The sequence below is a fragment of the Coffea arabica genome, chromosome 11c (assembly GCF_036785885.1).
Source record: "Coffea arabica cultivar ET-39 chromosome 11c, Coffea Arabica ET-39 HiFi, whole genome shotgun sequence".
NCBI classification, from domain to species: Eukaryota; Viridiplantae; Streptophyta; class Magnoliopsida; order Gentianales; family Rubiaceae; genus Coffea; species Coffea arabica.
This window is the reverse complement of record NC_092330.1, coordinates 32,978,433-32,993,102: the sequence shown is the minus strand read 5'-3', so window position 1 is coordinate 32,993,102 and position 14,670 is coordinate 32,978,433. Positions and strand designations below refer to the sequence as shown.

The 14,670-nt window shown below is 34.4% G+C and overlaps 1 protein-coding gene across 1 annotated transcript; it reads right to left on the bottom strand.

Annotated features, from left to right (window-relative positions):
• On the bottom strand, positions 1 to 1,726 carry LOC113715476 (protein ELC-like). The gene has a single exon (XM_027239684.2). It carries the CDS (start codon positions 1,457 to 1,459, stop codon positions 227 to 229), a length of 1,233 nt encoding a protein of 410 aa, XP_027095485.1. The 5' UTR covers positions 1,460 to 1,726; the 3' UTR covers positions 1 to 226.
• Between the last annotated feature and the right edge of the window lie 12,944 nt (positions 1,727 to 14,670).

Genomic DNA, 14,670 nt, shown 5'->3' with positions numbered 1-14,670 from the left:
TTGGATCAAGAAATGCAAAATTTCATATATGAACCATCAAAAAGAATTCCTAGTGTTTCATAATCAGAACAAATGTATAAAGAAAAAGAAACTTGAAGATAGTATTAACAGATATTTCACAAGTAACCAAAACAATTTAAAAGAACTATATAATTCTGCCACCCACTTCATCATTAACATCATGATATACCTGCTACATTTATTCAATTGCTTGAAAGCATTTCCATCAGGCAGCATAATGAGATGCCCTAGAAGCCATACTGGCCACCTGAGCCTGCATTTGAGCAGCCCTGACCTTAGACCCTGTGGCACGTTGAAAGAACTGCTCCCGTGATAACAACCTCACATTCCTCAAATACTGATCAAAAGGTATCACCCCTTCCTGTGCCGCCTTATCCAATGCATAAATTGCATCTTCTATCGCCAAATCCGACGCTGCACACTCCAACATTTGCTGCGACAACACATCACATGGCTCAAAAACTTCATCCACATCAATATTGCCTCTCAATTTCCCCAGCTTCCCCTCATTGTCCCTCAACCACGCTTCCATTACATCCGAATTCATCAAAACCATCTGCAACTGCTGCTCTAACCCCTCCTTCTCATCTTGCATTTCCTTTAACCCTTTCCCCAACTGCTCAGCTCGCTGCCTCAAAACCGCTTGCAAGTTGAACAGCCCTTCCATTTCCCCCTCCCTTATCTTCCTTAGCCCCATTATATCAATATGCACAGTATCCACCAATTTACTTACCGCATTCTTCCTAAATACCTCACTTGGGTCATCCATCCTTCCCCCTATACTCCCACCACTAGTACTATACGGTGGCGGGTATACTGCTGGCGTCATCCTCGGAGGTATCGCAGGCCTCGGACCCACTCCAGGTGTAGCATTAACACTATTAATGGAACTACTTGTACTAGGATTTGGGTAAGGGTTAGAACTTGGGGTAGGGCTAGGGCTTTGGCGGCGCTGGGAATAAAGGGGCGGATCGCGGCCAAAATGGGCCGATAAACTCCGAGCTAATTCAACTAAATTGGAGCTAGGGTATATCCAACTCTGCAAGTAAGGAATTTTGACAACGCCGGAGGGATCCACAAAGGGGTGGGGCCGTTTAATAATCATATCAGGAGTGGGAGAGACCATTACCAGAGGCGCGTGGTGGGGGTAAGATTCCATGAGCCAGATGATTACCGGGATGTTGTAGGTGATGCCGTTGTAGAGCATCGGAACGGTGCCGTCGGCGTGGAGGAGATTAACGCTCCGGCCGTCGTTGTGAGTGAAGGTGCTGGTTTTAATGTTGAGAGAAGGATAGACATCGTAGAGAGCAAGAAGGTGTTGCCGGATCATCCACTTGACGTCTTCGGAGTACGGCAGCGCCGACGGTCCCCGTTGGGAAAGGACGCTGCTGAGGAATTGTCGGGTCAACTCGGAGTTTCCCGGTTGCGGAACCATCATACCGGCGTCCGGAAAATTATTAATTGGAATTTAGGTTTGGAATTGGAGCTAGTTAAATGTGGGAATTATACTTTTGAAATCGGGTAATTGATTGGATTGGATTGGGCGAGGAATTAATAAGAATCGCCGATGGGGGGAGGATTCCCGAGGAATTGTAGAATTGTATATTGGATTCTGGATTCTATAAGGAATTGCCGCGTTTGGGAAACTTAAGGCGGAGGATAACTGTATATCAGTGGGGAATTTTCTGGGAATAACTACTGGTAGTACCCAAGGTTTTCAAAATCGGGACCTACCTAGGATTATTTTTTGATTTGTAGGATCGGTAGGATTGGACGGTAAAATCGGTAGATTCTACAAAAAAATGTAATAAATTATCATATTTATAATTTTTAAGTTTGCAATTCATAAATATAGTAAAGGCTCTAAACCATATTAATTTATTATAATAAAGATACAAAACACTAGCTCCATGTGATAACTTATAACAAAGATCATTTATTCACTTCGGTGAATTATATGAGTCAAATTTAAAGATTTATCAAATTTTCTAGATTTGGAATTGGGCTTAATTATTTATATGGATTTAAAGCACTCTGAATATAGTTTACAACGCAACAAACGACACTCAATTTCGAATTTTCTACACAAAGATAGAGTCAAAATACTAAAATTGTTATTTAATTTATTAAAAATAATAAGATCGTATCAGGATCGTAGGTTGGATCGTTAGTCTTGATCCGGATCATAGAATTGTATGATCTGGATCGCGATTCTAACAACTATGGTAGTACCACTTGCATCAAGTGTTACTCTAATATTAAAAAAAAAAAGTTTGGGTAAATTTTCATTATAATAGGCAAGTAATACTCTGATATTACCCTCTTCTACACTACAAATGTTACTTGCATGTTTGTGGTTTTATTGTCGTCCATGTGGTTTTTAAGCAACCCCAAAAATAACTAGTCCAAATGGACTTGTATTTCAAAAATGAAATGCTACAGTACTGTTTTTGAAAAACAATTCCAAAAACAGCTAATCCAAACAGAGCCTATATAATCTCTCTGTAATTGTATGTAAAGTGAAAAATAGATGGAATGCAGAATCAGTTATGGCGTATATACCAAACGCGCTTTAGAAGCTTATGTGATGAAATTTTAATATTTACATAACCTCCTTATGATTTATATAAATATCCATTTATTCTCTTGTAATTTTTGTATTTATTCACATAATTTCCCTATACTTTTTATAAAAGGTGGTTAAACCATCGATTGATTTTACATTTAAGTAGGGGCACTATTGGTACTTTAACTAACGACGATACATAGGTTATTTTCTATCAAGTTTTTACTTTATACAAAACTAGGGGAGTGAATGTGACAATGGATAAAACTACAGGAGATTATATGTTATTTACCTCAGGAGATTATATGTAATTTACCCTTGTTTTGGTGGCTAGTTTCTCAGGTAAAATAAAAATAATTTGCCAAATGTAGCTCTGACCGGAGGTGTTTCTCAATCTAGACCTGCCTACTAATTCAGCATGATAGCAAAATAAATTTCCCCTCCCGCATTTAATTGGCAAAAAAACGACTGCAAAAAGTTTTAGTGCCTTGGAAAGTGTCAGCCGCTACTGGCCGTAGCTACCGTGCATAGTCAGCCCGGCAGCGGCTGACACTTTCCATCACCGGCTGACTTTTGGCAACTTCGTGCAATTGGCAACTTCTTTTGTAAGCAATTTCACGCTTTCATCGTCCGTTCGACCTCTTCAGCAGCTTCCTCTGTTCTCCACCACTATTGGTATGACAAAACCCCTTTCGCAAACCCAAGGTACTTGAAAAGTAGTTTCCTTTCTATTCTTTCGTTATGTTTATGCTACTGGATTGTTTGCTTTGTACATATTCATTTGTATCTGTAGGTGTTTTTCTCTTTTTTTCTTTTTTTTTTTTTGGGTTTATCAATCATGTTAGATTACTTATGAGACTTAATGTTACGTTTTAATGGGAGTAAAATGTTAAGATATTCATGTGAATAAAATGTTACGTTTTAATAATTTAACTCTTAAAACATGCTTAGTAATGTAACTAAATTTAACACTTAAGGTTTAATAATTAATATGCAATTAATTTCTCATTTCGCACCAATGATGTTAACTTTAAATGTTTCATAAGCGTTAGGGTTGATTACCATTTCATCCAATATAAAACAAATGTGATAGTCCAACAAATTAGGAGATTTTTTGAGTGGAAAAATCTTCAGAACCTATGGTGGGTTAAAAAAAATATTTTTTTAATGTAAGCAACTATAGTTTACAAACTACTACCAACTTGATCTTTTATAAAATTTTTTTTAACAAATTAATCCATAGCATGCTATAGACAAAAATCATAATAACTGTGATATAGTTATGTACGGGGATTATATCAGAACTGTGCACAATGGACCTTTTTTTTTTGTTATATTCTAAGAAACTAGCCCCTAAGTCAGAGTCTTTTTAAAAATATATACATTGATTAGTTTAAGTATACACAAAAGAAAATAAAGGAAAAAAAAGGAGTAATTTGATAATGATTTACTGATTTACAAATAAAACTAGACAAAAAATTAGCGTTGGCTTTGTTGTTAATTTGAAATACTAAATAATTAGTTATTTTTTGGTGTAAACTTGCAAAATGAACTTCGTATGCCTTGAAAGAAATGCACAAAATCACCAAGTTGCCAAAAGTCAGCCACTGATGGAAAGTGTCAGCATAGCAGCGGCTACAAAATTTCTGCCACCGCCTGCAAGTGTCAGCCGCTACCGTGTACTTTCCAGGGCACTAAAATTTTTGCAGTCGCCTTTTGCCAATTAAATGCGGGAGGGGAATTTATTTTGCTGCGACGCTGAATCAGCACGACAGATATAGTTTGACAAACACCCCATCAGAGTTATATTTGGCGGATTATTTTTTTTCACGTATATTCTGAAAAATTAGCCTGTTTTGATTCTTATACAATCGTAAAAGAAGCGCAAATAAATCCTAATTGAAACTAATTCGGGGAAAAAATCTAAATTAGTGAAACTTGAACTCAAGATCTTTCCCATACGAAAAAAGAACGGTGGAGAGAGAGTTGAAAATAAGGAAAAGGTTGTTTGGGTTGACTGATTTGGGAAGAATGAATAAATAAGTTTAATTTATTACAAGGAATTTGCATAATTTAGCAACGAAGTATTGAATTATGGGTCACTAAAGTTAGTACCTGTGATTATTGTATATGTGAGATGCGTTATAATTAAGTCTTGACCTTAGCTTTACCTTGGAACTTTTAGTCTGTATTGTGGCCAAATCATGGTACCAAGTAGACAAACTTCCTTTTACCGAATTGGATATTAGCAATGTTAGAGATTTCAAAAAAATAGTAATTCAAACTGTTAATAAGTTTTACTCCTTTGAAAGTTGAAATTTTCAAAAAAAAAATAAAATTCTGTATAAATTTAAATTTTTATCCCCATTAAAATTCAAAAATATTTCAAATTACATACTTAAATTTTAGTTGAATTAGAGTTCACTCCTTAAAAAGACATTTTTGGTTCCGCCTATCATCATATGTTACCTTGATCCACCGGTGAATTACAATCCACACCATAAAAATGTTTTGCATGCAAAATCAGAAGTTACATGTGGATCCCATGATTGGTGCAAGATTGGTGCATTTCACAGAGAACGATCGTTTCTTGTTTCAAAGTGCTTCGTATGAAGGGTGGTTTCTCTTCAATTGCAGCAAAAAGTGCAAAGAACAATTCATGGCTCAGATCAAGCCGACTTGATGTAACCTAGATTTGGACCCTCTGTTTTAAAAACAGTTTTTTTTTTTTTTTTTTGATATTTCAAACAAATAGCCAAATTTGAATTGAGCTCATGTGACCTATTCAGGACTACTAACTAATCTTGTAATTATCAATGGCAACTAAAGAAGCCCGTGATTCCTTAATGTGTCAATTTGGATTCAAATATTAGGTTATAATGATGTAAAGCTAAGGTGCAAGTCCAAGTTATTCGAAGAAAGTTTAGACAAATTCTGAAAACATCAAATTTGCTGATTTTTCATTAATACTTTGCTAAGTAAAGGAAATCTGTGGGGGGAAGAGTTAGGTTGAGTGATAAGATAGAAGAGATTGTAAATAAAAGAGATTGAAAATCTCTCACTTATCAAAAAAAATAAAATCACTTAAAAAAAAGAGTAAAGTAAATATGTCAAGTGCTTGAAATTTCATTTGAATGGGGCAGCTTTTATTTGATCTTATGGTATTGGGCCACTTGTCAAAGATCATAGGGATTCTTTGGGATGGGTTGTTCTTCAAGAAAGCAATAAGGCCCATTTGGTTAGGAGCATGTTGAATTGTTTGCAATAGCAGGCTTGAAGCAGCTGTTCGTTTAAGGTATCAATTTGGGGTAAAGGAGTCTGTATAGGAGGGAGACTCACTGAAGAGTTTGAGTTGAGGGGTTTAGTGCATTTAACCCTTTAATCAATAGATAAAGCGTTTGAAAGAAGATTTATTTAGTTGAAGTCAAATCGTGTTAGACAGTTTCCAATAATTCATTAATGAAATTTGCTTGTTATAAAAAAAATATATTAAGGAAGTTATGGGGGGTTTTGACTAGTTTAAAGATTTCTAGTGTTTCTTGTGTTAGTAGAAGCAACAAAATTATTGCACATGCTTTAGCTCAGAATGCTAACTCTGGTTTGAACTATTGCAATTTTTTTTCCAGATGAACTAAAGATGTACACTTATATGAGCAAAAACTTAAATGATTCTATACAAAAGTACTAGATATACTGAGGATTGATCCATTCCTCATCTTGAAAGATGCCTAAGGCATAATCACTAATCAATTTACATCTAGCATCTAAACTCCTGTCCAAACAGACTCCTGCATTGCTGGAATAAGGACCTCAAATTGTTTATGTCATCAATTATTGTTGCCATTTTGATGTCCTTGGTCTTCCTTGCTGTTATCTCCTTCAGCAATTGGATGATGGGGACATGAACTTTAATTGATGGAGAGTGTTTTATACAATTTCACGAGTCATGACCAAATTTTACAACTTTCTATTTGGTACGAGAAAAGTTTAGAACTATGCCACCCTATCTATCTATTTGGTATTTACAAATGATTCTCATAAATTGTCTACCAACGAGGACTATTGGTAGTCATATTTAAATTTAACTTTGTTGAAGACAAATTTATAGAACTTTACTACTTGAACCAACCCTCATGGGCATTATGTCTCTAATTCCAAGCTTATTTTGTTCTGCACAATTAAATAGACATGTTTTGGTTATTCTGTTCTCGAATTAGTGCACTTGCTGCATGTCATTTTCCCCCTATTTTTCTATGTGCAGAATTTGGCACTGTTAATATGATCTCCTACAGAGAGCTCCTAAGACTCGTGATACGTTGAACCATTTTTATTTTCTATTTCCGGTATGTTGAAAATTCTAGTTTAATTGCAGTTTCTATTGCCATACTAAACTTATAATTTCAAAACCTGATCAATTAATATGATATCCAGTGTCATAAGCAAGAACAATATTTTGTCATGGAGGAAGGAAGGTACATCCTACCAAGTGCCATCATCTCGGGTCAATGACAGCCTCGGTACATTCCATATATTTGGATGAAATAAGTTTATTTGTTCAATAATGTAAATCACTTTAAACTTAAATTTAATGTAGCAGAAAATACTTGTTTGTAACTCTACTCATAACATTGGAAAGATGTAGATTATGCGATTTTAATCTCGTATGTTTTAAATTTCAAATCTTGATCGTGAGCCTTCTGGAACGATTATCTACTGTTCTTGTTTCTAATCTTTCTGATCTTCTCCTTTTTGAACCGCCACAAGTGTTAGTCTTTGAATTTCAAAGATTGGTCTATTTGCCATGTTTGGTCTTGGAAAGATTACAACAAAGAGTTTCCTAACGTTATTACGGAACATTTTTGGCTATGGTTTTTGATCAAGTATGAATGCCTAATTGAACCCTTTTGTCGTGCTCAATAGTCTGACCTAATGTTCTGAAAAGATCAAAAACATATCCACAGGCGCAGACAATGTGCTTTTTGGAAAGACGTTAATGTGAAAGTAGTGGCCTTGAAACTGAAGGACATGACCCGTAGATAGTGCGGTATTGGCATTTTTTGAAAGGCACCTTTTTTTTTGAAAGCCACTTTTAGTTCCTAAGCTTTTGAGGATGATAGGGTCATATGCTGGGAAAGATGATGATATGCAGTCCATTTTTGTTAAAGAAATATTACTAATTGGTTGGTTCATCTTTGGAGCAGTATGGATCACTATTTGCACTTCTCTTTTACTAAATATGAATCGTCCAAATCGCTTTTTGCATGCCGATCTCTTTTATTGACTGGATTTATTCTCTTCTCCCTCCTTCCACCGATATTTGTGGCAGGATAAGAAATTATAGTGGCCATAAGATCTCTGTCAAAAATAGAAAAAAGAAAACAAAAAAATGAAAATCAATGGAGGGATCCAAGTAAGAAGCTAATTTTCTAGGTAATGATTTCATAGGCTGTGATTGGAATTGGCATGTCATGGAGAAGATCAAAAGACAACAGAACAAAACAGTGGATTTTTTTTTTCTTTTTCGGTAAAAAATAATTTTGGCAATTCATTACAATGACAACAAAAGTAAAAAATCATGCTTTCATTGTTGAGACATGTTTAATCTCATTTTTTGTTATCTTGACCTACTTTCATGTTGCCGGCACATGTATCCTACAATCCCAAAGGGGGAGTTGCCTTAGCTACAGTGAATTTTCTTCCCAATTAACACCTATACTAGGTGGGTAATTTTCGAACTTTTGCTTGGGGCATCGCTTCTTCTTCATTTTTTTTTTTTTAAATCAAAAGGTTGAGGCATGCGGGTTTGTTTGGATTGGCATGATTTCAGATAAAATAATTTACTTCACAAATTCCAATCACTTTTTTTATCTCACATACATCACATCACAAATAGTGCTACAGTAATTATCTCAAATAAATCATCCGAGTTTATTTGGATGATTTATTTGAGATAATTATTATAGTACTTTTTGTAATGTGATGTATGTGAAATAAAAAGGTGATTGAAAAGATAAAAAAGTGATTGAAATTTGTAAAATAAATTTTTTTATTTCAAATCTTCCTAATCCAAACACACCCACCGGGTTTTTGCAGCAAATCTCCACCTTTTGGATGATTGAGTGTTTGCTTTGGGCTATTGACTCTCAAATATTATGAATCATGTGCTATTTTTGGGTGGCTGTGAGTAGTAGTGCGTGGGATCCGATGCCTCTCCGGTTGAAATTTCATTCCGTTCCGTTCAATTATAGAGAGTGGCACAATTTCAACGAAAGCTAATACATTTATAGCTTAATCGTCAATTTTACATCAACACAGTTATAATTTGTGTTTATACTCAAACTTTATCATATTACATCGAAATTCTATCAATTTACACAACTGAAGAGAACTGAAACCGGAGAGGTTGCATTTCTTGGTGGATGGACCACGATTGTAACGTTTGCATGTATGCTTCTTCACTTTCTTTTCCTTTTTCTTTTTCTTTTTGTTTAAAATTCTCAAATTTAGTTTCCATTCCTTGCTTTTTGCATTGGAAGATCGACAACCAGAGATTAGTTGTCGTATATCTTTGCCTTACTAGGAGGAAAGATTGCCCTGAATAAGAACTTGTGAAATTCACCTTATCCTTTGCATGTTAAGATACTTTATTATAGGGATAATAAACCTCCGACTGAGATTTCTGACAATTTCACTCACTTCCCCTGAAATTTATAAAATTACACAAACCTCCCTTGAGGTAGTTGAGGTTAATGGTTTGATAACAAAGTTAGTCTAATATAAAAAAAAAATAACATTAAAAAAGTATTTTAAGGAGAGAGATGAAACTTTTATTTCATAAATACCTCTTATGCATATATATATAAGTCGTATTAGTAAAATAATAAAAATAATTAAAAGTTAGAAACAATTAATATACACATTTAATTAATTAGACAATACAAATAAACAACAAAACTACTTGTTAATTGGTATTCTAGAGTGGTTGTATGTGAGCATCGTGAACATAAAACTCGAAGATTGATAGCATTTCTACAGATATCTTTTGCCTATGAAATTGAGTTGACAAAATGCTTGCATGTATAGGAGAATTCTAAAACATGGGTGTGCCACTCTGAGGATGATTACAATTTATATGGTGTTTTTCTTTCATGTAACTAGCCTTTTATTTAACGGTGCCAGAAACCTTCTGCACTACAATTGAACAAGAAGGAGGCTTAATTCAAGACAGTTTTTTCTGGTCTTCAGATTGATTTTTTTTTTTTGGGAGTTTCGCCTACTTGTTTATGTTCTATGTAAATCATATTAATTGCGTTGACTTTAATTTTGCATAGTATTATACGTCGTATTAGAATATAATAGTTAAGCTTAGCGATGGTTGAATTTAGTGTCGAAGGTAGAAAAATTTTTTCAGTGTGGTCGCAAATTAAAAAAAAAAGATAGTTTTTTTAACATATTTTATAATCAATTATTGGTCAATTCTCTGTAAGGATGGCAATGGGGCGGGGGATCCTTCCCCCGTCCCTCGTCCCTCGTCCCGTTGTCAAATAACTCCCCCCATCCCCCGCCCCATCCCCCGTCCCTTGCCCCCCATCCCCCGCCCCGCCCCCGTCCCGTTTCTCCCGTGGTTCCCCGCGGTCCTCCGTGAGAAAAGAAATCAACTTACAAAAAGCAAAACTCTTCTCATATGTCCAAGCATTTTTGAGAACTAACAGGAGAGAGGAAGAATTCCCAAACACTAACCAAAAATACCAAGAACAGTTAAAATTCAGAAATAACAAAAGGCAAAGATCAATGGAAAACATAAAAGAAAAAATCAGCAAAATGAAGGGGAAAACAAACCCATGGTTGTTGGAACTGCTTATAAACGATATCATAGGTCATGGAAAGAATTCTTGTTCCATTAGACTCTCGTATTTACATTTTTATTAAGGTTTTTAGACAAACATCTTATATATATATATATATTTTTTTTTTTTATGCGGGGGATGGGGCGGGTGTACGTTGCCCCATCCCCCGCCCCGTTTTAAGGCGGGGGTAAATATTTCGCCCCATCCCCCGCCCCATTTCCACGGGACGGGCATCCGCGGGCACCCGCCCCCATTGCTATCCCTAATTCTCTGTATGTTGTTTTCATCTCACATACATCAATTCAAACTTTGGAAAAGCACTAACCGAAAGAAATTGGCGTGGACAAACTCTATAGGCTATCTAAATAATTGCTGAAGAAGATGGAAATCCCGGCCCGGCAGCGTTGAAAGGGATTGGTTTGCCTCCTGTGGACATTTAGGTTTCCCTAGGAGCATTGAACGGGATTGATTGATGCCAGAAAAGTGGTGGATATCAATTCCTTGGGACAGAAACATGCCTTTCAAACTTTTCCTTTTCATCATCAATTAATATTCATTAGTTTCAGGCATCGAAGCCGAGATTTAAACGTGGATTTATAAGCTCTGCATAATTTTGCTTGGGGTCAAATAGATTTCATCATTATCGACTCAGTGATTGCCAGCCATGGCTTTCATCTCTTATGTTTCTTCCATTACTTTTATTTTGTCTCCAGACGTTTACATTTTGCGCTACTTTTTCACATGCTCCAAGAAATACTCATTACGCCAAACAAATTTAGATCACTACGAAGTTGACACAATGCGAACGCAACAGAACGAACAAATGATTCAATGCAAGCCTGGGCACCCTCACACGCAGCGTAAGGCGCGCAAAACTAGTAATACCTGATCACAGGTAATAATAATAATAATTTCTCTAACAGTTCATGTACTTTATTTTTTTTTTTAAAAAAAGAAAGGCATAAGAAGGGTGGGACTAAAGAAACAAAAAGGAGACAGAGGAATTTGAATTGAGGACCTCTAATTCATGAGATCTCAACCTTAATCTCTAATGAGCGTAGTTGATGTTCTCAACTTCTCGTTAGGCAAGAGTTTGGTCATCATGGGTGAAAATTTACGTACGTACTTTAGACTATTTTAGGGGTATATAAAATTTTCCCACAAAAATTACTTGAGCAATCAAGCTTTTAACCTACACAAATCAGAACAACTTTAAAAAAAAATATATTGTTTGTACCATAATGCCCTTATTTTAATTCTTAAAGATTATTTTTGAAGGAAGAAAAATCAGATGTTATTTGCTTCAAACCTTAGTCTAGTGGTTAAAGTTGAATCCCTAAGAATTAGAAGTTTTGAGTTATGATCTCTTTATCCCTTTCCTGCTTCTTAAGTCCTGCCCTTCTCATGCTAGAAAAAATTAAAAAAAAAAAAGATGTTATATGCTCCTCTTTTTCTGAGGAATAATTACCTAAGAAAACTTTTACCTTTTCATTTATGGCATGATACCTAAACAAAGTTTTTTTTTTTGGAGCAATACCTGAATAAAGTTGAATGAAGAATGCATAAAAAATTAGCAATAGAAATATTAAAAAAATCTAAAGGACTTTTAAATAGAATAATAGCTCGTAAATAAAGCAAAGTAACATTGAGTAAGCATGAGTTTTGGGATTTTCGTCATCTTCAAAATAAGAAAATCACTAGTTGCGAACCCGTCCGTGGCACTTTCTTGTATGAATTAATTGAACAAAAAAAATATCAGTATTATTCTTACATGTTTATTAATGTAATTATTTAAGAAAATTATTGAACTTAAATTTAAAGATAATTATTGTATCTGAAATGTTTAATGCCCCATGCAAATTTCTGAAAAAGCTGTAGGTACATCAGTGGATATTGATGTGGTAAAGGGGTTAGAAGAAAGAAGAAAACCCCGAAATACGACTACTTCATATGCCACCATGGTAATAGGATTAAATACAGTCATGCCATTTAGTTACAAAAGAATTAGAAAATTCATTACAAAAACACAATAAGAAGAGCAAATGGCCAACTATTTAGAATTTCCTATTTTGATCAATAAACATTTTTGTTTAACCAAAATAGTCATTTAACTAACAAAAAATATATTTTTTTTCAATCAACTAATAAAAATTTTATTTTTAACCACTCAACTAATGAAAAAAAAATACTTTTCGGTCACAACATGTATGGTCTAATTAGTTGAATGACCATTTTATCTGACTAAAAAAAATAAAGAATGATAAATAGTTTAGTGATAATGTGTGACATTTGCTCAAATAAGAACCAGACAATATCTTCTCTATTAGCATATTTAAACTAAGCTTAATTTTATTTACTTAACTTGATTGCCAAAATAGTTTGATTTGTTGCAAGGTGGGCTTGGTCGGGTTCCATATTAGTTTTAGTCTGTCTAGCTGTTATTTCTTGCGTTTGGTAGTGGTCTTGACTTAATTGTTATGTTTGGTAAGCGATTAGTCAGTTCCCTGCATCGGTCTTTTTACCTTAAATTGGTCTTTTTACCCTTAAGTTCCCTGCAGTAATTATCTCAGATAATATTTCGCTTGCATCATAAACACATTTCTCAACCTATCTTTTTATATTTCCAATCACTTTTTTATTTCACATACATCACATCACAAAAAGTACTACAGTAATTATTCCAAATAATATTTCAAATAATACACTATCCAAACAATATTTGCCGTGATGTGCTGTCTTTTAAATTGAAAATTTTCGGCATGTCTGGTAGTTAATTCACGACCAATGAAGTAGTTATGGTTTCAAAAATTTTATATTTTAGGTAAGAAGTGAGTCTTAAATTTTAAGTTTTCTCTCTTTTCCCACATACATTAATATGGTAAATTATCTTTCTTTGCATGATTTTTTTTGTGCAATTATACCTGATATAAACTTCTGATTTTACCTTTGAGCTATCCATTCATTAGCTGAATAAATCTCATTACTATTCCACATTGGTTGCTCAATGCTCTTCTATTTGACTTCATCAATGATATAATTTTGAGTGGACATGCAAGCTTGAACGTTTCTTCATTTTCGGTTCAAATGGCAAAATCTCCACTTAATTGCCCTCATTAATTTGCACGCATCCATATAATTTTCTATGATTTTATATAAAGTGTTTAGTCCCTCTTATGCTTAGCACTTAATCAAGTCAAGGCAATAGTGGCATTTTAAATAACAACACTGCAGAGGCTGCTTTTTGTCAAATTTTCACTTTATATGAAACTGTTGGAGAGTTCCGTTGATAATTTGAAACGTTAAAAGAAAGTCGTGTAAAAATAGACAAAACCAAAGGCTAGGAAGTAATTTAGTGCATCGTCTAATCATATCCCTGTTAATTGTGAGTTCATTACTAGTATTAATTAGGCAAGGAAAAAAATGTTGGGTATCACTGCTTATTTATAATGGATGTCATATAATTAATTATTATCATTAAGAAATGGTCATATTTGTACGTACTGGCCAAGCGTTCTTTCCTGGCTCCCATTTGAAATAACATAAACAAAATTACGTTTTGTCAACGAGTACTTGAGCATGCGTCCAATTTGCACCGACCTAACATGATAAGATGACGATTTCGTTGAACAAATTGCTGAATCAAATATATTACTTTAGAATCTCAACCAACCTATTAATTTATAAAGGGCACAGTTGATGTTTGTCTAATCAGACGTCGGTTTGCGTAACAAAGATATATTTTTTTTTATGTAATCAGACGTCAATTTATTCACTTTCATTTTATAGTTTTTAAAAAAAAAAAAATTTCAAATCTCTGTGACATTTTTTTTATTTTAACTATAGATGCATGATTTGAATATCTGTTGGTTTTTTTTAGCGGGAAAGATTCTAGCAATCCTAATAATTGACCCTCTGGCATTTGAATAATCAATTCGAAGTTAACAAAATTGGGTGAATATCATTATACTCATTTGACCATCCTGCGTCTGCATGGTCAATAGTACCCATCATGAGTCTCAGACTAAGAGTTTCTACTGGTGTTTCTTTTGAGAGTTTGACTCCCACTGTAACAATTGCGTGTTTGTGTTTGTAGGAAAAAGAAGCTCATCAACTCGAAAAAGACAAAAGAAAGATGTTCATGTTTGCTTGATCAATTTGATGGACAGCAGCTTAATATTTTACTACTAACAAAAGAGAGATGTTCATGTTTGTTAGATCAATTTGAAGGATAGAAAG

Excerpts from the sequence above, each read along its gene's own strand:
- LOC113715476 (XM_027239684.2), bottom strand. The coding sequence starts at position 1,459 with ATGATGGTTCCGCAACCGGGAAACTCCGAGTTGACCCGACAATTCCTC.